Below are 27,135 nucleotides of genomic sequence, written 5' to 3'. Positions count from 1 at the left end.
GAAGATGAAGCTTTAACATGGAATTCTCAAGTCTTCGTGACCATTTTTGGGAAGAATTCATCTGAATTTTAAAAATATTCAGTAACTTTGAGCTTTAAAAAAAGCACTGCTGATGAAGCACACTGTATGAGAAAGTTACTGTTACTGTTACTCCTTTAAGAATTAACCATCAAATGCACTAAAATCTTCATCTTATCAACATGCGAGAAGTATGGCCCCCTAAAGTTGGAGTAAAATTCCTAAGAGGGCCATTCCTTCCTATTTCACCCCCAACCATCGCTCTTTCTGGTCTTAGTTATGGCAGATTGGGTTGCATGATCCTTGGAATATTAAACTACTACATCAACACTGCCAATCCCAGTAGAAAAAAAAAGAGAGAGAGAGAGAATCTGCCTCTTCCAGCTTCTAATCCAGTCTGTTTGCAAAGCACAGGCTTTGGCGTGACACTTGTTCCCCATAGATTCTAGTGTTCTCACTGGAGAACAGCTTACATTAGCATAACCGTGAGGCCCATCCCTTCACTACAGGATTAGTTCAGCTCTCCTCCCACTGTCTGATGGCTCTTTATCCAGATGGATACAGCCTGTTAAAGGTCTTAACCACACTATTGCCACCAAAGTCATTATCATTCACCACGAGAAGGAATCAGCTCACTGAGGGCCTGCTGTTTAGACTGAGAGTGACATCTCATTTGGGATGGTTTGAAAGAAAAGACAGGGAACTCCCCTTCAGTCTCTGATGGAGTGACCAATAAATGAAGTAACTATTTTAGATGGCTAATTTGGCCCTTAAATTTTTCTTTTGAAAAGTGTGTTTATGTACATTGGGCATTGTTTCTGGGGGACATAAACAGCTTTTCACCAAGACCGCGACGCTATGTTTGCTCATAGTGTCAAAGTTTATTCCCACCTCGGTAAAATCCCTGGATTCCATCCTAGGACCAATAGGTTTTTCAAAGGTTTGTATTTTTTTCCATATTTTATTCTATAAGAAAGTCAAAAGTTTAGCTTGATGTTTATTTGGATTCTTGGTTTCTCTTCTTTATTTGTAAAACCTGAGTTGTGACATCACTAATCAGACTGACGTGATACGAGGTATCTGTATCTGTTTGTTCATAGATATTGTTTTTATCTAAACATGGAAACACTGCAATCACATCTTCATCACTAATCAGATCATCATCATCAGACTGAATCATCTGATTCAAATGAAGCTGATGATGTTACATATTACAAATGATCCAGTTAAATGATGTAGGTGGTTTTCTTCTGTGATGTAAATCACAAAGTAAAGAGGATATAAGTATGTAAAAGTGTATTATACAACTGGCTGCCTGCGAAACTGATTATAAAATGAACGAATGCTTTTTAACATGTTGTAGATTCTCAGAGAAAGATAGCAAGAACAACGCAAGAGGGTTTGGTTGATTTATACAAAAGAAACAAACAAAAAAACAACAACAACTTATTCATACATCCATGAGTGATAACTGTAAAAATATAAGTACAGACCTTTTGCAAAAGACAATATAAGTAAAATAAAAAGAGGTAGGGATTACCTAAAATGTGAGTTTGGGCATAAATAATGCCATGTTTGACCAAAAGGGTAATAGATCTACAAACAGTTTTGCGCTCACCTGTATTGAACCAGGGCTTATTTTTGTAAGGTGTTGAAGATGCCATATTATTCTAATCTAAAAGTCTTATCTGTATAAAAATACAGCAGTTAAAAATGAACAAAGCATAAAAAATCATTTAAAAAAATTCTCACAAAGCAGTTTGCTCAAAACACTGCACTGTAATAATCAGCTGTGTTTTGCTATTTTCTCACTCTTCATAACCTCTTGGCTTGCCCTAACCTTTTCTCTACTATCCAACTCACAGTTTTCATTTCTCTCATGCTTTCTTCACTTTCTCCCGCCTACACCACGCTCCCCTTATTTCTCAATCTCTCTCCTCTCTCTCTCTCACTCCCTCTCTCGCTGTCTCTCGCTCACTCTGCGCTGTCTGCCTCAGCTGTTCTCAGTTGCACTGTGTGCCTTGTGCTGTGGGGACAGGGCAGAGCTGCGCTGAGTGGGGCTGAACTAGTTTAGAGGAGTCTTAGGTAGAGTGGCAGACAGGATCATAGTGGACAGGAAAAGAGAAAGCCACTAAAGATTATGATTATCCGGCAGACAGCCTTAACAGTTGAAACAAAGTGGAACTGTTTTTCTTTTTTTTAGCTAAAGGTAGCTGTAGAGGTAGATAATGCAGATGGCTGTTTTCACTGGGTTACATACTGGTCAGGTACCAGGGCAGAAAAGTATGGCAGTCATACCTGCTTGCTCTTCCTAGCATTTAGTGTGTGCCTACTTTGGTTAACTTTAGCATTGACTTATCGGTGTGGGAAGCTCACTTGCAGTAACACTGACCCATAACCCCCAACTCTGCTTTGCAGGTCTGAGCTGGACTCTAATTTTGTCTTTTGACCCCTGGAATAGGAAAGGGTTTTGGATCTGGCAGTGAACGAGACCTGCCGGGAACCAGCCTGGACTGACCCGTCAGCATTTTTTCACAATTATTGGAAAACAATTTTTTTCTTCTTCTTACCAGAAGTTAAACCAGATCTGAGACTTTCGGCACTGGAGTTTGGTATTTAAAGGACTCTCTGGCCCCTATAGCCCCAGGATCATGGGCTTTTTCTGGGGCAGCATTATGCTGCTGTGTGGGGTGGCTTTGCTCAATACGGGGGGCAGCGGAGCCCAGCAGACCAAGAACAACGTCCCCCGGCTAAAACTCTCCTATAAAGGTGCGTTTGTGAGTTTTTATTGTCTTCAAATGTTATTATTTTAAGTGATTTGCCCTTAAATATTTTGTCTGAGGTAGATCTTATGTCTTAGACTCTTACCTCCTTCTTACGCAGGTTCAAATCCTTTCAGCACGTATAGTGTGCTGGTTAAGTGACTGAAAAAAGGCAGTGTCTATAGAAAGTTTCAGTAACTGTGAGTCCCTAGATGTCTGTATGAGGCTTTAGTTATGATTACTTCTGAAAATGCTATATATATAAATTAAACAACAAGTACATAAATTCTTTACAAGGTTGTAAACTTTACGACTTATCAGGTTTAGGCTCTGGCTTTTAAGAGGGTTGTGCATATTTGTTTTATATGGTTTCAGTCTTTTTACAGACCTGCATTCATACTATTTGGAGTTTTTTATATCCAATTATGTTTAATTTACCTGTAGCCAGGAAACTCTGGTGTTGTCATGGAAAGCTTTTGCACCATTAAAAATATTTCTGTCTTGACTCAGTAATCAGCTGAGACTAACAAATAGGAATGAGTATAAAACATATTATATGATATAAATCCAGCGAAGAAAACAGTTTAATAAAATTAGGTAAGGTAACTTTGCCAGCTTGTTAGTAAAAGTCCTCAAGTCTAATGCACATGCGTAAATGAACTGGTTATTAGAGAATGCATTCTCTCTTTCTGCCTCTCTGTCCTTGTTTTGATCAACTGCTGTTGTCAGTTTTGAAATAAAAGTAGTGCCAGATATGGGCTCCCCTGCAACTGAGCTTCATCTATCCTTCTCTTGCTTCTTTTTTTCCTAAATGTCATTTTTCCACTCAATTCTCTCCTGCATGGCAATTATACTAAGGATGAATGGTGCAGGTCTGTTTCAGCAGATGGCTCTCCCAAAGAGAAATGTTTCTCGCTCAGCACTGGGGGATCCATAATTATACACACAAGTATGCACATACATAAACACACACATGCACACACATGCACACACATGCAACGATGCTCGCTCACTTGCGCACATAAATGCATGACCATCTGTAGATAGCAAATGATACCTGTGAGGGTATCAGTCATTTAAAACCGCATGCTGTCAGACTGGTGTAACACGCCCATGTGGTGATATCTCTATTTCAAGTTAGATCCTCAGGTAGCAGTCTGGCAAGCTTGTTTTTTGCAGTCACCTCTATAATTATTATTTCTATTAGTACTAATTTGGATTTTGCACCTCTCCCATATGAGGAGTCAGTGCTTTATCTTTTGTATTTAGTGCTTAGCATGCGCTTAATAATAGGAGAGTGAGCAGGTATCATTTTCATGCTTGCACTGTGGTTGAAACATTGCTCCTGTAATACTGCAGAAAAAATTTAAACATTATCCACTGTAGGTCCCATTAGGCAAGTGACATGGGATTATTGAATTATGAATAATGTATGCCATAATATAAATTATGTATTACCCCTGTGTAGGTGAAGTACATTTACTCGTGGAGGAAATCAGATTGTTCACTGTGGTGATTAAAGAGCAGTACCTGCCTAAACAGTCTGAGAAGTTGTCCAGTCCTGAGGAAGCAGTGTCAGATCAGTGAGATACTGCTCTGTGAGGTGAAGAAAACCTGACCCCTACAGGTCTCTGGGAACAAGGGGTGAATCTGTTTATGGTCAAATTAGATGCATCTGATTATGCAGGTCTCACATTGGCACGTGTTTTGGGATTTCTTGCAGACTTCATTCATTTGAATGTAGAATGAAAGTTTTATCTTGGAATGGTGTAGCTATACAGCAGCTTGGCCCACCACAGTATGAACCCCCCAGTGGACAAAGTTAATTACTCTGAGACACACCTACCAATTCCTACCACCCACCCCCACCCCAAGACACACACACACACAGACACACACATATACACATTGCTGAAACTTACAACAGATCTTTAAAAGCAAGGGTTCAGGGGCACAAGGGCAATGGAGCAGGGGAAAGATAACAGTGGTACCCCATGGCTACCTAAACATGAGCTGAGGTCCAACTGTATCAACAACTAAGTGACTAGTTGATGATGAAGAAGTAGGCGTAGAAGGCCATGGACCTACAGTGCCGGCAACACCATAAAGCACCATGAATGTTTTACATATGTTATACTTTGGCATGAATTGATGTTAGATCGATTCACACCCTCTGGGTAAATGGGCCCTTTAGGGATTAAACATATGGCTCTCAAGTTTATGGGTCACAAGCAGCAGAGCACATGTTGTTTACTGTCCAGGGAAAGAAAAAAAGAAGGTACTTGAGTTTTATAGAATGTGGGTGTTCTGCCAAAAGTACTCTTTTTTCCCCCCCGACCTGTCCACCCCTTTCTTTAGCTGAGCCAACGGCTTGAACAAAAGCACATACACATATCTGCAGCCACACGTACAGGCAAATGCATTCAGAGGAGCACAACAAAGTCCTGCTTTGGATAACAAGAAAGAAAAGGAGCAAAGAACTGAAAAATGATGCTACACTAGAAACCATTTAGTTTCACTAACCACAAAATATCTCTTCAGCATTCATACTTCATCTGGTTTTTTTTTCAAATGGTGTTTTTCTTGTTTTCACTGTGGTGTGACTTTTAATCAGAGTTGGAGAATGGAGAAGTTCTCCTAAAGGCCTTTAATCCATAAGCATGTTAAGAATCTTCGGAGTGGAGTTGGGTTTCTTGGGGTGTGTACAATATAAACTCTGACTGGCCTTGAATGGCCATGGAAGGTATCCCATACATTCAGTTGAATGTTCTCAGTATTCTGTTCTAACTGGATTTGGATGATTTATTCTGCAGTGTTCATTAAAAAAAATTTTTTAATTCGTTTCTCCAAGTCCTTTCAAAACAATAGTTGTTTCAGTTAACTTAATCTATATCTGAAAGATTCACTTGGAAGATGTCTGCTTGCAAAATTCCCTGTGTCTACTGACTTACATGTGTCTGTGGTGACATATAGAGCTACAAAGTAACTACCATCTTAAAAGGGTGTGGAATTATCAGTATGAACATGGAGTGTCTGAAGTTGCTGATGTTTTACTAATTTGGGGTCCTTTTATTTCTAAATTGTATATACAGAAAACATGCAGAAAACTCAAATTGGGTGACCAAGACAAGCCATTCGTTCAGTTTACTGGGCATGTGTTGAAAGTCTCAGAAACCAAAATGGACTAAGAGGAAGAGCTTGGGTTTTAGTATTCCAGTGATATGAAGGGAGTCACAGAATCAGTTTAGTGGCTGCTAATTCTGTTTAATCAATATTTCTGGATGCAGTTCCAAAACTAAATCATTTATCAGCTAGACCAGGGGTAAGCAACTCCAGGCCTCGAGTGCCGGTGTCCTGCAGGTTTTTGATTTCACCCTGTGTCAACACACCTGAATCAAATGATTAGTTCATTCCCAGGCCTCTGGAGAACTTCAAGACATGTTGGGCAGGTAATTTAGGCTACGTTCACACTGCAGGTCTTAATGCTCAATTCCGATTTTTTGATCAAATCCGATTTTTTTGTCTGCTTGTTCACACTACAAATAAAATGCGACAGCAAACGCGCTCTAGTGTGAACCCTCAAAGTGGCCCGCATGCGCAAAAGAAGACGTCACACACAACGCGCTCTGTTTAGACCAACACCAAACAATATTGTTTGACTGATGGCCCTTAATATAAAGACTTGTTTCGGACTTTACGTTTCCCAATTTTGCTTTAAGTTATAAAGTTATTTTGTTATTTACATATGGCCTAATAATTATCATTATTGCTGTTTTAGAGAGGAGCAGTGCTTCAAAGGATAGTTGCAGATTTCTGTCAGAATCTTCAGATTATACAGTACAAATAAAATGTTCACTTTTCTCCAACGTTGTCTTCCTAACAGTTTCACTGGAAGGCCAGGAAGCGTTCGCGATGTCTTCTCGGGCAGTTCTCCAGCGCTGATAATTGGCGTCTGTGTTGTGACAGTGACGTAAAAGATAGATTTAATGCGACCTGACCATTCAAACAGCAGTCGCTTTCTAAAACATCAGATATGTATCGGATTCAATACCACATACGAAAGTGACCCAGGTCGGATTTGAAAATATCGGATTAAACTAAAATTATGTTCTTTTTTCTACAATATGCTAAATTCTACAGAATTGCATTTGTTTTCATGTTTACTTGAATGTTTAAATTTAATTTTGTTCTAACTACAAAAACAACATATTACTACATTTGATTTTGTTCAGCTCTGAAGAAATCAGTCTTGTCAAGTTTGATAAATAACTTCATTGGCAAAAAAAGAAAAAGTTCAAAACCATTTTTCTTTCAGCCAACAACAATAAAGCAAGACTAAGTGTCTGCCTTCATTTCTGCTTGACACTGAGCAAATTTCTTGACTGAAGCTTTGTTTTTTTTACCCTTGGGCATAGGTGAATCAGTAACTGTATACACCTGGAGAGTGTATATGATATGTTGGGATTTGACAGTGTACAACAATACAACAAGTCGTGCGAGTAAGGAACATCAGTGAAGCTACTGAACCGGGGCCAAACATCAGTGCGTTATGCTGCCATGTGTGGGTTATTATTAAGAAGTGTATTTTTCTTAGGAAGCACTTAGATAACACTCTACGTGCCCTCCAGTTGAGAAAGATGGACAGAATGTAGGGTAAAAGAGTTTATTTTTATCAGTCTCACATGGGACTGTTGATTTTTTGCATCTATTCCATCTCTCGCTCTCCCTTTGTGTCTTTGTCTGTTACTTGCTTGCTTTCCAGTTCCCTAACTCATTCTTTTGCACTCCCCGTCCCTGACCCAGAAGAGAATAGTTAGTACATTTGTCTTTTACCAAGCAATGTTAAGGAAGAAAAAGAGAGAGCAGGAGGAAGTAGAAAACTGCTGGAGAAACAAGAAATTTGTTATTTTTTTTTTAACTAATCTATCTGTCAGTTGTAACATAAAATCTCTAATAGGCCACACATTCTAAATAATTTCCCCCAGGGATCAATAAAGTATTCTGATTCTGATTCTCCTTTTTGCATGTCTGTCTCTTTCTCTCTGCTGTTCTATTGTTCTGCATCCAAACATGTTTTTGTATAGCACAGTATCAAACTCTAAACAGGAAAGAATTAAAAAACAAAAATAAACCAAAAAACAAAACAAAACCCGTTTAAGTGCCGTTTAATGTATACATAAATTTGACCTGAGGGGACACCAGTTCAGACATGTATAGGCTACTACCTCCGGTGTGGCTCGTAAACACATTTTTCTTTCCAATAACACACAGCACAGTATGCTCTATAAACATACATACACACACAGATCCACACACAATACCCACAGAGTATCTGTCTCTGGATGATTAGCTTTTAATAACTTAGCTGTAGTCTCTGTTGAATGGTCTGTTGCCATGGACACGACTCCCATAGACAATTTCCACAAACCAAAGATGTGTGCGTGTGGGTGTCTGTATGTATCTGGTGGGTGGATATTGTGATGCCATTCCCCTTGCTGTCAAACAGTGATGTGGTTTAGGGAAAAGTGAAGAGTAGTTTTCCTACTGCTACTGCTAATTATTAATGACAAATAACACAGACATCCTTTTGTGCTTTTTTTACTTTGAGAACTAGAATAAGTCTTCATCTTCTGGTTTGACTTTGTCTTTGTCATCCCCCACACGAATGTGTCCACGGTACAGGTAAAAAAGGGTCAGAGGTAGCAGGCAGATGTTATTGTGCAGTGCAGAGTTTACAGTTGATCAGCTAATGGTTGCTCACCATGGTTACAGAGCGGGCTCGACTGTACTTTTTTATGACTTTAGTCTTCTTTCCAACTGTGTTTATGAAATAAATGTCTAATATTTCAAAATAATATGTTCAATAAAATTCAACTAGATCAATCTTGCAACAGAAAACAAATGATTTACAAAGATATGTTTCACAAACTGCAACAAAAAGCATTTATTTAACAAATAATTATGACTGTAGGTTGAACACAGTGGTTTGTATTAAAGCTTTGTGTCATTTGGGTTTAGATTCAGTTGGTTATGCACCAGAAAATATCTGTTCTCTATAATTTAATGGAAACTCATGGGACTGTTAGATCAAGGTTAGATTTTTTTTAATAAGACTGTGGAGTGGGGAGTGGAGTGAAAGATTAGTTTATTATTATTTATGATTTTTCCAAATTTCTCACAGTTTGCATTAAGGAACAGGAAACAAACTAAATTACAGAGACAGTGATAATGACAGGGTGTCAGTCTATTTGTATTACCATCCAATGAGTACTGTTATTTGCATGTGTGTGCATGTGCGCGTCCATGTGTGTGTGTGTGTGAATTAGGCACATGTTTATAAAAATGCCATGATACATAAACCAAAATCACATAAGGACAAGTAAGTCTTCATGTAACAGGCAACTGGATTGTCTGTTTGTAGCATTTCTTTTTCACAGATGTCTTTCAGCACCTTTTAATACTATTTTAAATTCTTCAAACCATTCGTCCATTCATTTTCTTCTACTTATCCAGCACATGTTGGTGGATAGCCTATCCCAACTGGGGTACGGCCTGGACAGGTTTGTCGGTCAGTTTGTCAAACCAATCTATTTTTCCTGTGATGTAGATATTGTTGCCCCCCTATCAAGAGTATACCCATAAATCCACCCCTCCAAACCCCCTTAATGTCAGCCATCTGGCTTCTTTTGTGATACAAAATATTGATTGAATTTGCATTTAGGCAAATATCTCAGACATATACACATATGGTAATGTTTCCATTAAATTTACACTTCATACTGTACGAACCCATGCAGCCTTGGACTAGGTGAATGGTAAATAATGTATAGATTCCATAGCACAATATTCATGACCATGTAGGTTTTAACCTAAAAAATCTTAATAAAATTAGAATTTATGATTGAGAAAAACACCCTAAAAGCATTTAGTGTAATGCCCTCTATTCTTTGATGTTTTTCTTCTCGTACCAGTTTCCCTCTAGCTTGTGTCTTCTCACTCTCTTGGGTTCTGACACACTTAAGAGAAGGGGCATTCTCCCTGCTAAAGCATTCATGAGAGTTTTTTGTTGTTTGCCTCACCGAGGATGAGAAAGCAAGAGAGAGTGAGAGAGGAAGGCACCATTTCTCCTCTGCTCCCATAACTCTCTGTCCTTTTGTGTAGGTGGTCAATGGGAGGGGGGCCATGGTGTGGTTGGACTTTGTTGGTGAGAACAAAATGTGAGAAGGAGAAAGAATTAATATGTGCATGTGTTTGTGTGTGTATCTACACAGATTACACAAAAGGTGTTACAATACTACAGTCATAGTGCCACCTTTAGAGGTCGTTACAGTAATTAGATCCTCAGTGTTTGTGTCAAGTCTGGCTTTCTGCTGGGAAACCAAATGTCGCTGCTAGACTTGGCAGACCATTGCATTAAGGTCCAAAACGTGAGCTGTAGCCTGTAATAAAGTCTGCTAATAGTTTATGTGGTTTAGAGTAGTCTTGCAGTTTGGTTTATGAAATATTAGCAGAGTAATATGACATTATAAATGCTCCACAGTTTTCCACTCTGAGTGTACAAAGTTCTGCTTGGCTGCTTTGGTGAAGGTCACTTCTCAGCGCAGACTGTCTGATTATTGGCTCCCAGATTTGGCTTTACCTGCCGAGTTCAATTTGGCTTGGCAAAGGCTCTAAACTATCTGTCAGCTAGGCCAAGCTGTATAGTCTCTAGTTATGAGAGCAATTTGTGAAGGAAAAGGGGAAGCAATAACATTTATGTAAAAAATCAAAACATATAAAGAAGTGAAAAAAAGGGGTTGATAAAAATGGAAACAGCATTCTTAGGTGATACAAGCACAAACAACTCAATATCAGTTGATTAAATTGGCTCAGTGTAGCTGTGGGGAATAGAGGTATAGCAGCAAGATTTTAAGATATGGAAAGACATGCAAGTGGTCAAGCAAAAAGATACTGAAAATGTAATAGAATTTCAGAAAAATATCCTGATCTGGAGAATTAGATTTGACTTTCATGCAACACAAATCCATAAACCCTTTATTTCGATGAATATTTTATGCTGATTCCTGCTTTTCTTTCCATTTTTTCTTTGCAGACATGTTGGAGTCTAACAACCTTGTGACATTTGAAGGCCTACCCAACAGCTCGGCTTACCACACCTTCCTGTTGGATGAGGAGAAAGGAAGACTAGTAGTTGGAGCCAAGGACCACATCTTCTCTTTTAATCTTCTCAATATCAGCAAAGAGTTTGCACAGGTAGCTGAAGCCTATAATTTATAGACTGCATGACTGGTTTCATGCATTCTGCGACAGACTCCATGTGTGTTTGCTGTTTCTGACCGACTTATTACCTCGCTCGTATCCGTGCATCTCCATCCAGAGTGCCAGGCAGGGGCGCAGGTGTCTTGGGAATCTCTTTTCTGTTTCTACCGAAAAGTGCCTCATGAATATTTCAGAGCAGGGCTGTTGCACACGATCACACACTGTGCCAGGCATGTAAGCTGCTCTCTGCACACCTGGATGAATAATAGAATAAACCGAAACAAAGTGGATAACAAATCGCGATGTGACCCCTTCAACTCTCATATATACACATCCATGCACACAAGCTGTTCCTCTTTCGACTGACTCTGTAAAATTGATTTTGTGTGGGGGTAATTCTTTTCTAACATGTGCAGGAACTGTGTTTATGTTGCAGATCCCTTGGCCAGCTTCTTCCACCAGAAGAGATGAATGCAAGTGGGCAGGAAAAGATCTCTCGGTAAGAGCTAAAACCATCCACCTTTTAAGTGGGTGTCAGCGGTTTGCCCCTCTACTCCCACTAATTTTTTCAAATGTCTTTGTTCTCTCATACGATGAAAAATGTGCAGTTCTGCAGGTCTCAAAGCAAATCACCCTTGGAGTTACACCGGGGTTATATGAGCTTTTTTTATATGGCATTTTAATCATAGATTATATGAGATTTTTTTTCTTTTTTTCAGTTTGTTTATAGCAGTTTGTTGACAATATGTTATATGGACAACTCAAAGACTCGCTATAGATCTGATAATAATCTCAGAGCCATATTTGAGACCATAATAATTTCTCTCCTCCTTAAAAGGCCTGTTTTAGCCTATAAAAACGTACTTTTAGGTATAACATTTCTTTGTTATTAATAACTACTTCCATATATTCAGGGATCACAGACAGTAGTGTTCCAGTGTTATTGGGCTTTGTTTTTTCTCTGTTTCTGCTTTAATATTTGACAGACTAACCTCAAGGGAGGCCTTTGAAGCTGAAAGACTACTAATTTGCCAAATTTAAATAAGACAAACTAGTGTCACCCAATCCCATTACATTACTAATATAATTTCTGTGGGACTGTTTTTTTTTTAAACTAACACATACAAAACCACAGAAACAATACAATAAATCACATTATTCATATATTGAAACCTACAGTAGCATAGTTGTGGATAAAACACAACATTTCATAATTTTAGATTATAGAGTTCTCTGGATGAAAATACTTTCTAAAATTTTGCTCCCAACTAAAGCTGGTCTTAAACAAATCCAAGTTGTTCTGGCATTTACATTCAGGGCCTTTTTTTTTTTTTTTTTTTTTAACTCTGTACCCCTTTCAGAGCTTTGGCAAGTCAAAAATCACATTTCTCTATGTCTGGCCAAGTGCAGTTTTAGAATAGCTTTTGTGATGTGGTGAAACTTTGTGCCCCTGCTCTCTGTAAGCTATGTTATGAATTTTATCTCTAAATGGGCCCTGAAGCAAAAGGCTGGAATGTAAAATCATGGAAATGCTGGATGTGTATCAGCTGTACCAGTGATCATCAGCCCTTCTGTGTGGCTGATTTGAAGTGTACTAAAGTCTTTTGTGTTATTTTATTCTATAAACATTATGTCATGGATATATAGGGTATCCTGAGGGGTGGTCGCTGTGTTATATAGTTGGAGGAGAGTAAGAATTAATGGGAGATGAAGAGTCTGTTCACTAATCTTATTTAATGCAATCAAAACAAACAAGATGAAACGGAGAGTCAATGAGAAGCAGGAAGGTCTGATGTGTGTGACAGATAAGTACAAGTTAAAAAGCACAAGTGTTACGAGTTTATCACAGCGAATGTCAGGTCAGTCAGGGTCATAGAAAAAACTGTGCTGCTTCCTGCTCGTGACCTAGTATAACCAGATAACTTAGTCATGCATAATTCATGGCAGTATTCTTTTTTTTTTTACATTTTCTGTTGTGAAAATGTGGTGACACATTCAGCTTTATTTGAGGTCAGGCTCGCTCAGGCGTGTGCTGCAAGAACACGAGGAAATGTGGCATATGGCTGCAGAGCAATGCAATATTTCATATACAGTTGTGCAACACAACAACACACACACGCTGTTTTCTTCGACTTTTGAGTTCAGTATGTAATAAAAAAAAACAGAATCAGATGACAGTGTTTAGTGGGCTCTTAATTTTATTTCCAGATTTATTACTCGGCACACTGGCAGGGTTTATGGGTCACTCTCTCGGGAAATACAGCAGATTACTTTAAGCTTTGCTCTGTTTTTGTCTCCAGTCTTTTTTATGCAGGCACTGGATTTTTCTGAATGACACTCTGTTCTGAATGACACTTTAAAAAATAATAATTTTACTGTTTTCTGTCTTTGCTACATCAGAGAGAATGCTCAAATTTTGTGAAGGTGCTGCAGCCATTCAACCAGACCCATGTCTATGTGTGTGGGACAGGAGCCTTCCACCCTGTGTGCTCCTACCTGGACGTGGGCAAGAAATCAGAGGTACAGGCACACTCTACACCTCCATTGAAGTTTCCAGTTCCAATTTCTATCAAACACATAATCCCTTAGAATATAAAAGCTGAGTTTCCTGACATATCAAGTATAAGTATTTAAAGCTCTCAGTGGCCATGAGGGTTAGAGAATTGTCTTTCTAACAGATGATTATATAAGTGCATAAAAAGTGGTTTTCATTCAGCAAAATGAGGTGGAAACGCAGGGTTTCATAGTCTGACGAATTTCCAGTGCATCAGTCTAATGCGCTCTTTTCTCCTCCAAATGTCACTGAGTCTGACTGATGTGAATTTCCAATTCATTAAACAGCTATTTACAGATAATTAGATGCAGGAAATCCATCTATCTCGTGTGTAGAAATCATGAACAAAATATGAAATTCCTCTGTAGGGCGTCCTTTGGTGTCACAGAGTTAGAGAGAAATGAAATTTATTGTTTTAATACTCGTTCTGTAAAAATTTCAAAATGCTTCAATATTTTAAACTGCACCTATTTTACATAATGACTAACATTTATATTATATATTATATCTACAGTGTCTAACGTTATCACACGAGTATTTGTCAAAAACAACCTTTGCATCGTGTCGCAATATTTCCAAAATAGTTTGGACTAAAAAACAAAAAACAAAAAAAAACATAAATACCATCCTGTGGTCTCTCTAGCTTTGCCGTTCTGGAAGTTGTGAAATGCTGACAGCAAAATGACTTTCCCAGAAAACTTTCACTTAAACGGAAACGACTTTTTCCAAAAGCTGATACTTGATGATATACTGAAGGTTCTGTGCTTGTCTGTTCAACTATGTACAGGACAGTGTTTTCAGACTTGAGCCCCACGTGGAAAATGGCCGTGGGAAGAGTCCCTATGATCCCAAGCTGCTCACTGCATCCATGCTAATTGGTGAGTTTAAGAGCGGATACCCTGCGCTGTCTGTCTGTGTGTGTTAGAGTGAGGTCATATAAAAACAAGTAAGTTAAGATACACCCACTGGTTTGCTCTGTCATTGCAGCAGATATATAGGGTGCAAAGTAAAAGCAAATAACAGAACACAGGCATTCTTCTCATTCATTATAAGTGGACCAGCTTTGTATTTAAGCACTGGGAACCCCTCATTGGCACGATTGTAAACTTCTTTTCACCGTGACTATACATCATTTAAGTGGTGGGTGTGGGGTCAGTGACACTTTCTTGAGTTTTTTCTTTGCATAGAATCTCATTTTTTTGGCAAGTGAACTATGTGAGCATGCCTTTTCTCTCTTACTCCAATCATTGCCAGTCACATTGCATTACATCTGAGTGTTTAACCTAGCAGATGGCCATTTTCCAGCCCATCACCCCTAATCCCTGCTCCCTTTTCTCTTTCCTTTCTCACCAGCTTTATTATGTACTCCTCCTATCTCACACCTCTGTCCTGTCCCTCCTCCTCTGACCTATTCATTCATCCTTCTCTCTCCTCCCTTCTTAGCCCTGCCTACGGTGTTAATGTCAATTTCACACTCCTGATGTTCATCACATCTGTCACTGTCTGTTTTCTCTCAGGACTCCAAGTTTATCTATACTGCTAAGCCCCTGTACAATCCCTCAGACTTTTATGCCTTCATCATTGGGGAAAAATCCCTAAAGATTGTTTACTCATCTGGCATTACTAAGCTAACTCAGTTTATTCCTCTTAATCTCAGATGGAGAACTGTATGCAGGAACATCAGCTGATTTCATGGGGCGGGACTTTGCCATCTTTCGCACTCTTGGAAAGCATCACCCAATCAGAACAGAGCAGCATGACTCCCGATGGTTAAATGGTGAGAGAGATGAGGAAAATCCCTTCTGATTATACAGTACTTTTCTTGTTTTTAATTTTGCAAGCTGACTCTTTGATCCCAGTTGTGTTTTTGTTTGAGCTCAGCTTCCAATAGATATGATCAGAGTTCGTCACTGATCTCCTCGTGGACATGGATCTCAATGTATCATCACCTGATTTACATTTATCACAGTTTGGTACTACAAAAAAAGGGGTTTGACCTTAAAACAACTTTAAATTAAACTACCCTGAGTGCTAATATATAAGAAAAATATAGAAAAATATACAAGAAATACCTATAATAACCGGAACTATCATCTCTGTTGATGGAATGGCATACCTCAAGTTTTCAAATGTAGGTTTTACTTACTGTTTTTCACCAGTTAATATTATTCCAATTCATCATATTCTGCTTCAGCTAAGGTGCTGCAGCTTGTCTGCTCATGGCTCAAAATATTGCAGTCCAGACAAAGAACGAGAAGCACATAATTCATTTAGCTGGCCTGTCTCCAGTGGAGTTGTGAAATTTAATATTAAGTGTTGTTATTGCCTTTCAGGCTCTATAGAGGGAAGTCCCTGAGTACATGTCTGCTATTTCACAGCATCTTTAAACTCTCACACAGTATCTAGCACTTGGTTTAAAACTAGATACAGAGCAGTTTTTTCCAGATTAAGAAACACAAAAACTAACATTGACTTTGTGTGTGTCTTTGTCGCTTGCAGATCCTAGGTTTTTAGGCATTCATCTTATTTCAGAGAGTGACAACCCAGAAGATGACAAAATCTACCTGTTCTTCAGAGAAAATGCTATAGACGGAGAGCATACTGGAAAGGCCACACATGCTCGCGTCGGACAGCTCTGCAAAGTACGCACGCACACAGAGGACATGCAGGATGGCCTTTACAAAGGAAAATCCCAATATACACAATAGCAGAGAGACAAAGGCACACACACGTTCACACCAGCATTATGTGAAATAGCTCCTGTATCTGGAAAAAACACTTGACGGGTGTCTGAGTGGCTTTCATAATGGTAGCTTTCAGGAGCTGTTATCTGTGATTATTTTTAGCCTGGAGAAGAGTGGGCTTTGTTTTGCGTGGTACAACTGCCCCGGAAGACAGAAACCTGAGAGAAATGTCAAATGTCGCCAGAACCTGAGAGGCAAACACACCATCAATGGCAGCACTGTTATCCTAATGCCAAGCTTTGGCACTTATTGGGCCTTTAGCTCCAGGGGATGGTTATGTTAAAGAACTGGCCTCGTATCAAATTTCACAGCCGAAATCCATTTCTTATTCATTTAGCAGGAATTCAGTAAGCTTACTGCAGATCAGTGAGCGATGTAAGCCTCAAACCCCTGTTTAGCTGCACATCATGCCTCCTTCATGACTGCCTGATTATCTAGAATGTCAAGAATCTGCTATCTTCAACACAAGACAAGCCATCCATTATGTAAAATGGGGTATTAACTCCAGCATATGCATGTCTTGGATACACTATAATTTACTGTCATAAATCAACACAAAGTGAAATCCATTTTTATGAGCCAGAGCTTTGTGCGTCTGTGTTTTTGTGCTATGTTCATGAAGACAAACACTACCCTGTAAGGCACAGAGATGCATATTATTAAGAAGTGCACTGGAACAAACAGTTCAATATGTGCTGTCCTCTTTTTGTACAGCATCTAGAATTGCATTATTCACAAAAATATATATAAAAATATACATATAAATATAGAAATACATTTAAAAAACCCAAACATGGATGCTTATTAGACTTGTTTAATATGTTATAGAATTTTTTTGGTAGTTTATTTTGTACAGAGAGTTTACTGTGCATTCACTGAATAAAAAATAGGAAATAGAGAGACTAAATATGATAATAATAATAACATGAATGCTAGTATTGTGTCTTTAGTATGCTTTAAACAGTGTTAAAAAAGTGAAAATGACAGTATCACTAAGCATAGACAATAAAAAATTTTGCCATGTCCAACAGAATGACCTGGGAGGTCACAGGAGTCTGGTAAATAAATGGACAACCTTCTTGAAAGCTCGACTTATTTGCTCTGTGCCCGGGAATAATGGAATAGACACACACTTTGATGAATTACGTAAGTGATCGCTCCCAAACTTCCACATATTATTTCCTTAATTTGAAATATTCGCACAATGTCTTTTTACGTCTTGCCTTTTCTTTTGGCTTTCAGAGGATGTTTTTCTCATGAGCACAAAAGATCCCAAGAGCCCAGTTGTATATGCAGTATTCACTACTTCCAGGTACTGCGGCTCATTTGAAGTAGTTAAATGGTTTTTAGTAGTTCATGTCCATTTAATACATGATTTGTAACTTCAAAATTACATGTGTTTTTCTGTCTCATTCTTTCTTCTATTAGCAACATCTTCAAAGGTTCAGCTGTGTGTATGTACAGCATGACAGACATCAGAAGAGTGTTCCTGGGTCCGTACGCCCACAGAGATGGGCCCAGCTATCAGTGGGTGCCCTTCCAGGGACGTGTTCCCTATCCACGACCTGGCACAGTGAGTACAATATCCTCTTTACAAGAGGATGTACTGAAGCTTGTGAGTTCTTGCTTCTTTATAACCAACAATGTAACAGACACTGTTACCTTTATTTGCCCCCACAGTGCCCGAGCAAGACATTTGGTGGATTTGACACAACAAAGGACCTCCCCGATGAAGTTGTGCAGTTTGCCAGAAGCCATCCAGCCATGTTCAACCCTGTCTACCCCATTAATAATCGACCAATCATAGTCAAAACAGATGTGGACTACCAGTTCACCCAGATAGTGGTGGACAAAGTCGAGGCAGAAGATGGCCTTTACGATGTTATGTTCATAGGCACAGGTAAAACAAATAAAAAGTATAAAGTTTATGTAATTTATAACTAAACATTATCATACTGTAGTAAGGAATCGCTTGGAACTACAAAGCAGTATTAACCTAAAATGTGTACTTTCATTATATCCTAGATGCGGGAACAATTCTGAAAGTGGTGTCCATCCCCAGAGGCTCCTGGCATGACTTAGAGGAAGTCCTATTAGAAGAAATGACCGTTTTCAGAGTAGGCTATTTTCCCATCACCCATATTATTTCATTTTGGAGAATATCAAATCAGAAAGATCTGTTGTTTGTTTTTAATTATTTTTGTTTTATTATATTTTACAGGAGCCTGCAGCCATTACAGCTATGGAACTATCTACAAAACAGGTAGAGACTAAAGTACTGCTTATGATTAAACTTTACACAGCTGTCATATTGTAGACATTCATGACAAACAAGTGACTCTTGTTTATATAAGTGTGTCTGAAAAACCGTCCTGAGAAAGCGTTCTCTTATTGGTGACACATCTTGCTTCAGGGTAAAAAGACAGAACAAAGACATGCTTGTCTGCGCAATTTAAACAGCAGCACGTTGCCACAGAAAAATCTTGATTGTTGGGTTTGTCGCAACAGTTGGGTTGTCAACTGAAATTGCAGGATGAGACAAAATGAGCAGGATAATTGATAATTGTAGTAAAATGTATCTATCTTTCTTTTCTTGCTTTATTGAGAAACAACATCTGAGCCAAAAGTAGTTAATGAAACCACACTGCCCACCCAGACTTAGTAGCTAAACTAAAGCTCCTAAGACATAAAATAACAAATATTTGATATTTTTCTGTTTACAGCAACAACTCTACCTGGGTTCAGACATCGGGGTCTCGCAGATGCCTCTGCATCGTTGTGAGGTTTATGGGAAGGCTTGTGCTGAATGCTGCTTGGCAAGAGACCCTTATTGTGCATGGGATGGCACAGAATGCTCCAGATACTTTCCCATGGCTAAGAGGTAGTGAATTTCACAGTCATACTTAACATGTTGCCAGTGTGTTGAAGCTGCTTGAGATCTTTTACGTTGCAGCTAATCAGAGCTGTAAGACACAGAGCAAGTTTAGGTTTGCCTACAATGGCCTGGACTGGTACTTATATAGCACTTTTGTACTCTAACTGGGAACTCAAAGTGCTTTTTACTAGCCTCATCCACCCAATCACACACACTCTTTTCCATACTTAAGAGCTTTGTTTAACATTTACATACACAGTCACATGTATGCATCAGGGGCACTCGGGGTTCAGTATCTGGTCCAAGGATGCTTCAATAGGCAGACTGGAGTGGCCAAGGAATCCATTCACGACCTTCCGATTGGTAAATGGCCTGCTTGACTTTCACCCCAATGGAAATGATACTCCAACAGCACAATTCACATACAACATTTTATATATTGTCATGCATGTACATAAATACAGCATATTTTATTAGAGCAACTTGCTTTTTTAAAACACAAGTGTTGTCCTGTTAGGGTTTTAATCATGATTGTTTAATAAATTGTGTTGGTTAAATCTATGGTCTATACTTCTTTGAGGTAAAACTTGATTATGTGAATAGACTGAGGACGTAGCCGCAATTCAGCACTAGAGCTAGGGTGCACTTTTAGTGCAGGCTTTGCGTATTTGCCAAAATCCCCTGAAGGTACAGGATCCTGTTTCTAGCAGAAAACTAGAAATATAAACTGCCTCATGTGTTGACTGCAAATGAGAGCCAGTGTCAGTGATGTCTGGAGGCTGCCTGGGTGAACCAGGGGTGAGGTAGGTTCGGTGGTGGTTTGGTTATGCTGTAGTAGACGTGGACTGATTGATGTGCGCTTGTGTGGTTGTGCTTTTTGTGCAGCCGCCCACTCATAGCTTCATGGGGCTTATTGATTTAAATGCTAGCTCCATCCTGTGTTATATTCGACTCTAATATTTTTTAAGCACCAATATAAAAACTTTGAGTTGGAACATGAGGAAACAAAGGTGAATTATTTTTCGGTTTGCTTTGGTGTCTCCATAGTTGCTTAAATTGTTGTTGGTTGAAATATTCTCATGGTAATGCTTGACAATAAACATGAAACTCTATCTCTTTTCCATGTGAAACCGACAGAGATGACAGGCTAGAAAGATTTATTAATTTGAATTCCTATGTCACACACCCTATAATTAAAGCTTTCCTGCTAAGCTTTAAGCTGAATGATGCTTATTTGTTTGTGTTGGCCACCAGTACAGCTGTAAATCTCTGCAAATCTCATTCAGATGCACACACACACATACAAAGTGACTGAACACCTATTTTCTTTAGCACACCCATGCAATCATTGCTTCTTTTGACCTGGGAAAATGTTTATATATATATATGTGTCTGTGTATAAAAAAATTTTGTCTGTTTGTTTTTGCAGGAGAACAAGGAGGCAAGATATCAGGAATGGAGACCCACTCACACAGTGCTCAGATCTGCAACACCATGGTATTTTTTTGATATATGTATATGTTTTATATCATTCAATTAAGATTTTATGTTGTAATGTAGACAATAACATTTCAATATCCAAAAGAATGTGCTAAAGCAAATTATAATCAAAGTATTTCAGATTTAAATGACACTGGCCTTTCCTGACCTGATCAAAAAGGGTGGAGAAGATAGTAGAGTTGAATGTGTGTGGTGTCGTATCTACGTCTTTTATGTGTTTTCTGGTGGTTTAAAGATTAAGGTCAGTTGACGTGAAGCTTGTAATTAACACATTAAAGAATCCTCCAAGTCTGCTTTCTGTTGCCAAACCCTTCAGTCTAATGCACTGTAATTGTACTTAGTCCAAAAGCAGGACTGGTCTACTATACTTACTCACTATCTTAATTATACATCTTTCTTTAATTGAAATAGACAAAAGAAGAAAATGTTAGCAAAAGCTTCCAAGTTGACAAGGTTTAACCAGACACTACAAAAAAACCTTAATAAAAATTGTGGCGTATATATTTAATTGTATGTACAACCCAGATATTGACTAGTAAATGTCATTGTTGTTGTTGCTGCCTCTTTATATGCTGTTTGTGACTGAGCATGATGAGAAAGGAGAACATTTTGTGAATGTCAGTAACTGAATAACCTTCAGTTAATATTTCTAACTTATTGTCTGTAAATAAATCACATAGCCAAAACCTGCAATACCTAAACAAAATTCATTTCTTTCCCAGATGAGTTAAGTGGGCAGTCAACCCTCCAGGATAAAACTGTGTACGGTGTGGAGAACAGCAGCACTTTCCTGGAGTGTAGTCCAAAGTCCCAGAGAGCTACGACATACTGGCAGTATCAATCCACAACGGATGACCACAAACAAGAGGTGGGCTTCATCACAGCACACATAATGTGTTTCATTTCAGAAAAATAGATTCAGACTGCATCTGGATCAGTTTGACTCGGATACAGTCTGTCTTGATAGAAAGTAAATAAAGAAAAGAAAGAGACACTGCGTTAGGTAACACATAATACAGGTGACAAAAAAAACCCCAATAAAACAACCAGACTGAGTATCTAAGTACTCAGTAAAGTACTGAACTACCATATGCTGTCAAATCAGTGCTGGTATTCCTTGGCTACTGGAACGTTAAAGGGATGGAACATCCTTCTCTTAAAATGTATTTGGTGTTTTGATGTTAACTCTACTTACCATATAGTCACTGTATAGTAAAGGACTCATTCCTTTTCATCACAGATGATTTCTCAAATCTATACTCCATGTGCATTTTCCCCAAAACCTATTATACTGTAAAAAACAAACCAAAAAAACCCCAAAAACTGATGCAGGTATTGACCGTTTTGCAAATACTTTGCACCTACAGAAATGCTTTATGGTTATCAAAAAATCTACTGCAATTTCTGACTGAGGCTCCAGCCCTCCATGTCGTAGTAACTAATTATTTTCCAAAATCACTTACATTGTATCTACATCTATTTGATATCTTGATACAAATTCAGAATCAACTGGGCCTGCTCAGCATTTTAATACATACTGCCAAACTAGACCATTGTTGAATGTTAATTGCATAATTGCAATCATGCAGTGCGCTGGTGTAGAAGTACCTGTATCTGTTATATTTCTTATTATCTCAGGTTGTCCTTGAATCACCTACCTGTCGCCTACCTTTTTTTTTTATTTTTTATTTTTTAATCATATACTATAGTTGATTTTTTGGACAGTATAATATGATAATAGATTTCAGATTCTGAATGCATTTTTTCTGTCTTTTTTCTCTTTGTCCTTCACTCTGCCTCTCTCATCACTGATTCTTTCACTCTTTAGATTAAATCAGAGGAGCGCTTTATCCACACCGAGCAGGGCCTCCTGATTCGCGCACTTAACAAGAAGGATTCAGGCATTTATCTGTGCCAGGCAGTGGAACACGGCTTCATGCAGACAGTTCTAAAAGTTAACTTAGAAGTCATTGACACGGAGCGTCTGGAAGATCTTCTGCATCGTGATGAAGAAGCAGCTAGTGCCCCTGCCCATGAATTTTCCTCTTCTAGAGAAACTCCCAATCAAAGGCTGTGGTACAGGGACTTCCTCTCTTTGGTCAATCACCCAACTCTAAATAGTGTGGACGAGTTCTGCGAGCAAGTTTGGAAACGGGAGAGGAAGCACAAGAGGCAAAAATCTCACTTGGTACAGAAAGTGCAACTACATCAGCAACAGCAGCAGAAGACTGCGATGAGTCCTCGCAACCACATGCATGCTCAAGGGCTGGCAGCCAAGTGGAAACACCTGCAAGAGAGGCAAAAGGGTCGCAACCGCAGGACCCATGAACTGGAGAGGGCTCCCCGCAGTGTGTGACTTACAAACCTTGACTGTTAGCACAGACTTTTAACCACACTCAGTTCTCATTCAGTAAACTCATCCTGTTTTTATCCTCTGTTCTGAGACACAGATTTCTTCCACAAAGAATGGAACTAGAAAAGTTAAACCTCAAAAAGTAGATACTACCCTGAAGTGTCAGCTGGAGTGTTCTGTGTGTGGGAAGCCATGTTTACAGTTCACCAGTATGGAGGACTGCAGGAATCAGGATGTTGTATCACGCAAGACCATTGGAGCATGTTATCGTAGTTGGCTCATGCGGTCTGAATACTGCAGAGTGACATATCCACCCTAAAGACTCTTGTGGAGGTGGATCTGACAGTGGCAGTTACATGGTATGCTTTTAACTGTCAGTGCGGATAAACACCCGATAATTTCTGCTGCAGAAATACGAAACAAAAGTAGCTGAGATTATACGAATAAAGTCTTGAAAATTAAAAGACTCATCATCAACAACAACAACAACAACAACAACATGAAGCTCATCAAAAGGACACGATGCCCGATCACTGCAAGAAATCCAGAGGAGCATTTATCATTCATTAAAAAAAAAAAACAACCTAATTAAGTAACTAAAATGTGTAAATACTGTATTCTGTAACATCTGCTCATCTGAAAGGGAATGCTTGTAGTTATCAAGTTGCTTCATGTTGCTTTCCCGTGTAGAAATTTATTTTTAAAAAAATATCTGTCAAAAGCTGTTGTAAACAAGGAGGTTTTGTACATGTCTGTGTCCTACCCCTAGATAATCTTCCAAAACAAAGACTTGTTCTGTTGTGTTTTTGGTTTTTTTGTAGTTATCAGATTCCTTCTAGCCTCAACATTTAAAGTTAAGTGTCAGTTCACAGTATATGGATGGCTGCCAACTCTATCGTTTCAGTATGCCAAATCTCATTCTGAGTTCTTCCATATTTATTTAATTATACCTTGTGTACACTTTGTCTCCTTTACTTGTGTATTTATTGATAAACGGTTCTGTACATTGTGTGTTTCCTTTTTTTTCATGTGCAGGAGGCTTCTTGGAGGTTAATATTTGGTTTGATTAAGTTGATTTGCAGGACCAATCTAATCAAATAACTGTATTGTCTGCAGTAGGACTGGAAGTACAGTATCACAAGTTTTGTTCAGTGTCAAATGCATTACATATCAAATGTACTGAGCAATAAGCCAGTATCTATACTTTTATTTTTCCCTTTTATTGACTCATATCCATATTCTTCACAGAGCAGTGACAGTCTTTTTTCTGAATATGATGTTAAACGATATCCACGCAAACACAAACCTGGAATGTAGCTGTGAACACCATGTAAATATAAATACTATGGTATATGTTTGAGAAATATGACAGTATGTGCTAGTGCATGTCAGTGCTATTGTAGTGTTGCTGTTTTACTATGGCATTGATAACCAGTCTGATGTTGTAGAGTTCAATTGTTTGCTTATCTAGTGGACGGTAGTTATTATTTGAAAGCTGTACATACTATTTCTGTTAGGACTCTAAATTGTATACTTGATATAAAACAAGAACTAAACATAATCTCTATGGATTGAAATGGCCACAGACCAGTGAACAACAGTAACCAGTTCAACTCTGCAGCACATTAGTATGCCAGATAACATTGTGTGTTTGTGAGCTTCATCTGCTTTTGGAAGCCAAGACAGAGGAAGATGAGAAACAGCTGGGGCCAGCCTCAAGAAATGTGAGGCTCACAAATCAAGTTAAACACCAGTTGTGAATGTGCATATATGATAAGATCATGATTATAAAGAGAAAATGTGGGGGACCTGTAGTGCACATGGAGTGGCTCTGAGGAAATGAAATGCTGCTCTTGCTGCTTTTTGGCATGATGATGGTGATGGTGATGTATTCTACTGATCTAATAAATGTCTTTTCATAAAATGCTAGCTTCATTAAATCTGTTTTAATATACTATGCCCTGCTGCTTGCATGGTATATAGCGAGCTCGTGTAGTGTAGATGATCGGATTAGATCTTGAAATACCTTTTTGGTACATCTGCATAGTAATGAGGAAAACTTTTATTCCCTCATGTAACGTATCCTTAATATTGGGATTCATTTAATGGTGTGCTTGTCTTTTCTCTGTGCAGACAAGAACTGCTGTATGGTACATACAAAACTGACTAATTAATGATTTATAGCTGAAGCAATTAACATAAGAGATATTAAAAATCAATGTTGCTTAAAAAGACAGCCCAAGTGCCTCTTATGGTGTGTATTGAAAAAGTGAAGCTGTGTACTCTTGTGTGCCTCAGGCAGTAGAGTTACTGTAAGTTGATATTAAAACCTTGATGGGTGATGTGCTGTGAATAAAACATTAGACCCCTACAGTCTCTAACTGAAGCCTAGCTGTTGTATTTGCATGCCGACATGAGCTGCAAACATTTCAACTTGGACTTTCGACATATGCAATTCAGACAAAAATTATAAAAAGAAAAAAATGATGAGGAGAAAAAACAAGTTACCAAAACTCACCCATGGAGGGTGTGACAGCGTAGCCTGCCACAAAATATTAAGTGTGTTGTACTACCGCCCTCTGGTGGTTATTTTATCACAGCACATATTGTTTTATAAATGGAAAAACATTCTCTTCTATATGATTGTAAAGCATTTACTGTAGTCATAAAGGTGTTTCTTATACATTTTTGGTCCTGAAGCTGCGTTTGGAAACACAGCAGACTTGTTTTATCACTTTTGAGCATCTGGTGACACCTTTGGCCTGAGGTCAAAGGTCGGTTGGTGTATGTCCCACCTGGGTTATGACCTTGACCTCTGCAGTCAATTCAGCTGAGGCCACGGAAGTTTCAAGCAGACACTTCAAAGGGAGTATTACTATGGCCTGTCTGCTGTATTTCATCTGGAAAATAAATACAGCATATGTATATATATGCTTTTGGACTGTGGAAAGAATATTAGTGCGTGTGTGTGTGTGTGTGTGTGTGTGTGTGTGTGTGTGTGTGTGTGTGTGTGCTATAAATGCTCTTACATTCTCTTTCAGTAATTCAATCACATTTGAACTTGTATTGTTCCATTTGGTCATGTTATCACAGATTCAGCAAAGGGATCAAGAAGCGCTTTCAAAAAAGGCCAAAGAGCCTTGATATAATTGCTTCTGCTATTGTAGTTATACAGCACGTGACTGCCCTCCAGTGGCTGATGAGAGACATCTTTCCATCATTCCAGTCCAGTGGAAAACAGAAACTCCCTCTGACTCGCAGCGAAGGCCATGGTTGAGTGAAAACACCCCTGACACTCACACAAAGGACTACTAAACTCAGTGGAAAAACTGACATAGAAGTGACAAAGTCAGAGAGCAAGAATAAAGAAAACAGAGAAGTTAAAAACTTTCTTGCTGCTATTTTTACTGCACTGACGATGCTTTTGAACTTCAAAAGAATATTCCAGAGAAGAAATGCATATGTATTATAGAAATGAGATAGCGAGCTAGCTATAATCATGTATAATAGCTATAATCATCTGAAACTGATTTTTCCCATAAAAAACAGATTAGCAGTCACCTGGCATACAGCTGAATGCACAGGTAAGAGCACATGTTGCAGAAAACATTATACTCTTTGTAAGACAGACATCAGAAAAGACAGACTGTATTCTCTTCTATCTGGACTCGTGGGAAAACTAAAATGCACCAGAGAGCGCTTATTTTGCACTTATTACAATCTGCTAGACTGATGCTTCACTACACCCAGCAGCTGGAGACATGTAAAAACTTGTATGGATCACAGGTGCTTTCCAGCTGGTCTGTTCTGGATCACTTCAAAATACAACACCTTGGTCTATCTGGAAAATTAACATTTCCAAAAGCAGAAGATTCAGTTAACTTGAGCATAAATGCATGCTTGTCAGTATTTGCAAATCATAAGCCTAACCACACAGAGGCTCCTTGCAATTTATTTTCAAAAACCGAACTGGCAGAGATATTCTGCATAGTTGGGATCTGTGGAGAGAGCCGCATTACCAAAGCATCAGTGCAGCCAAAACCACTCAACCACAGCATGTCTCACATTTA

General features: G+C 38.7%; 1 protein-coding gene across 1 annotated transcript; it reads left to right on the top strand.

The window, feature by feature from the left end:
* The first annotated feature begins 1,988 nt into the window (after positions 1-1,988).
* On the top strand, positions 1,989-25,423 carry sema3ab (sema domain, immunoglobulin domain (Ig), short basic domain, secreted, (semaphorin) 3Ab). The gene is made up of 17 exons (XM_040025554.1): positions 1,989-2,787; positions 10,873-11,033; positions 11,476-11,538; positions 13,440-13,559; positions 14,381-14,471; positions 15,251-15,370; positions 16,093-16,235; positions 17,369-17,483; positions 17,580-17,649; positions 17,766-17,910; positions 18,018-18,237; positions 18,363-18,454; positions 18,559-18,600; positions 19,061-19,218; positions 20,642-20,709; positions 21,435-21,580; positions 22,541-25,423. The coding sequence occupies exons 1-17, from the start codon at positions 2,670-2,672 to the stop codon at positions 23,066-23,068; spliced, it is 2,400 nt and encodes a 799-aa protein (XP_039881488.1). The 5' UTR covers positions 1,989-2,669; the 3' UTR covers positions 23,069-25,423.
* Positions 25,424-27,135: the final 1,712 nt, after the last annotated feature.

Source organism: Simochromis diagramma, unplaced genomic scaffold, assembly GCF_900408965.1.
Source record: "Simochromis diagramma unplaced genomic scaffold, fSimDia1.1 OVJJ01000293.1, whole genome shotgun sequence".
Lineage (NCBI taxonomy): Eukaryota > Metazoa > Chordata > Actinopteri > Cichliformes > Cichlidae > Simochromis > Simochromis diagramma.
Note: the sequence above shows the minus strand (reverse complement) of the source record. Positions and strands in the feature narration are given on the sequence as shown.

Bases quoted from the DNA above. Each gene is read 5' to 3' on its own strand.
- sema3ab (XM_040025554.1), top strand. From the start codon at position 2,670: ATGGGCTTTTTCTGGGGCAGCATTATGCTGCTGTGTGGGGTGGCTTTG. The intron at 11,034-11,475 runs GTAGCTGAAGCC...TTTATGTTGCAG, and splicing joins TCAGCAAAGAGTTTGCACAG to ATCCCTTGGCCAGCTTCTTC. The intron at 18,455-18,558 runs GTAGGCTATTTT...TATATTTTACAG, and splicing joins AAGAAATGACCGTTTTCAGA to GAGCCTGCAGCCATTACAGC.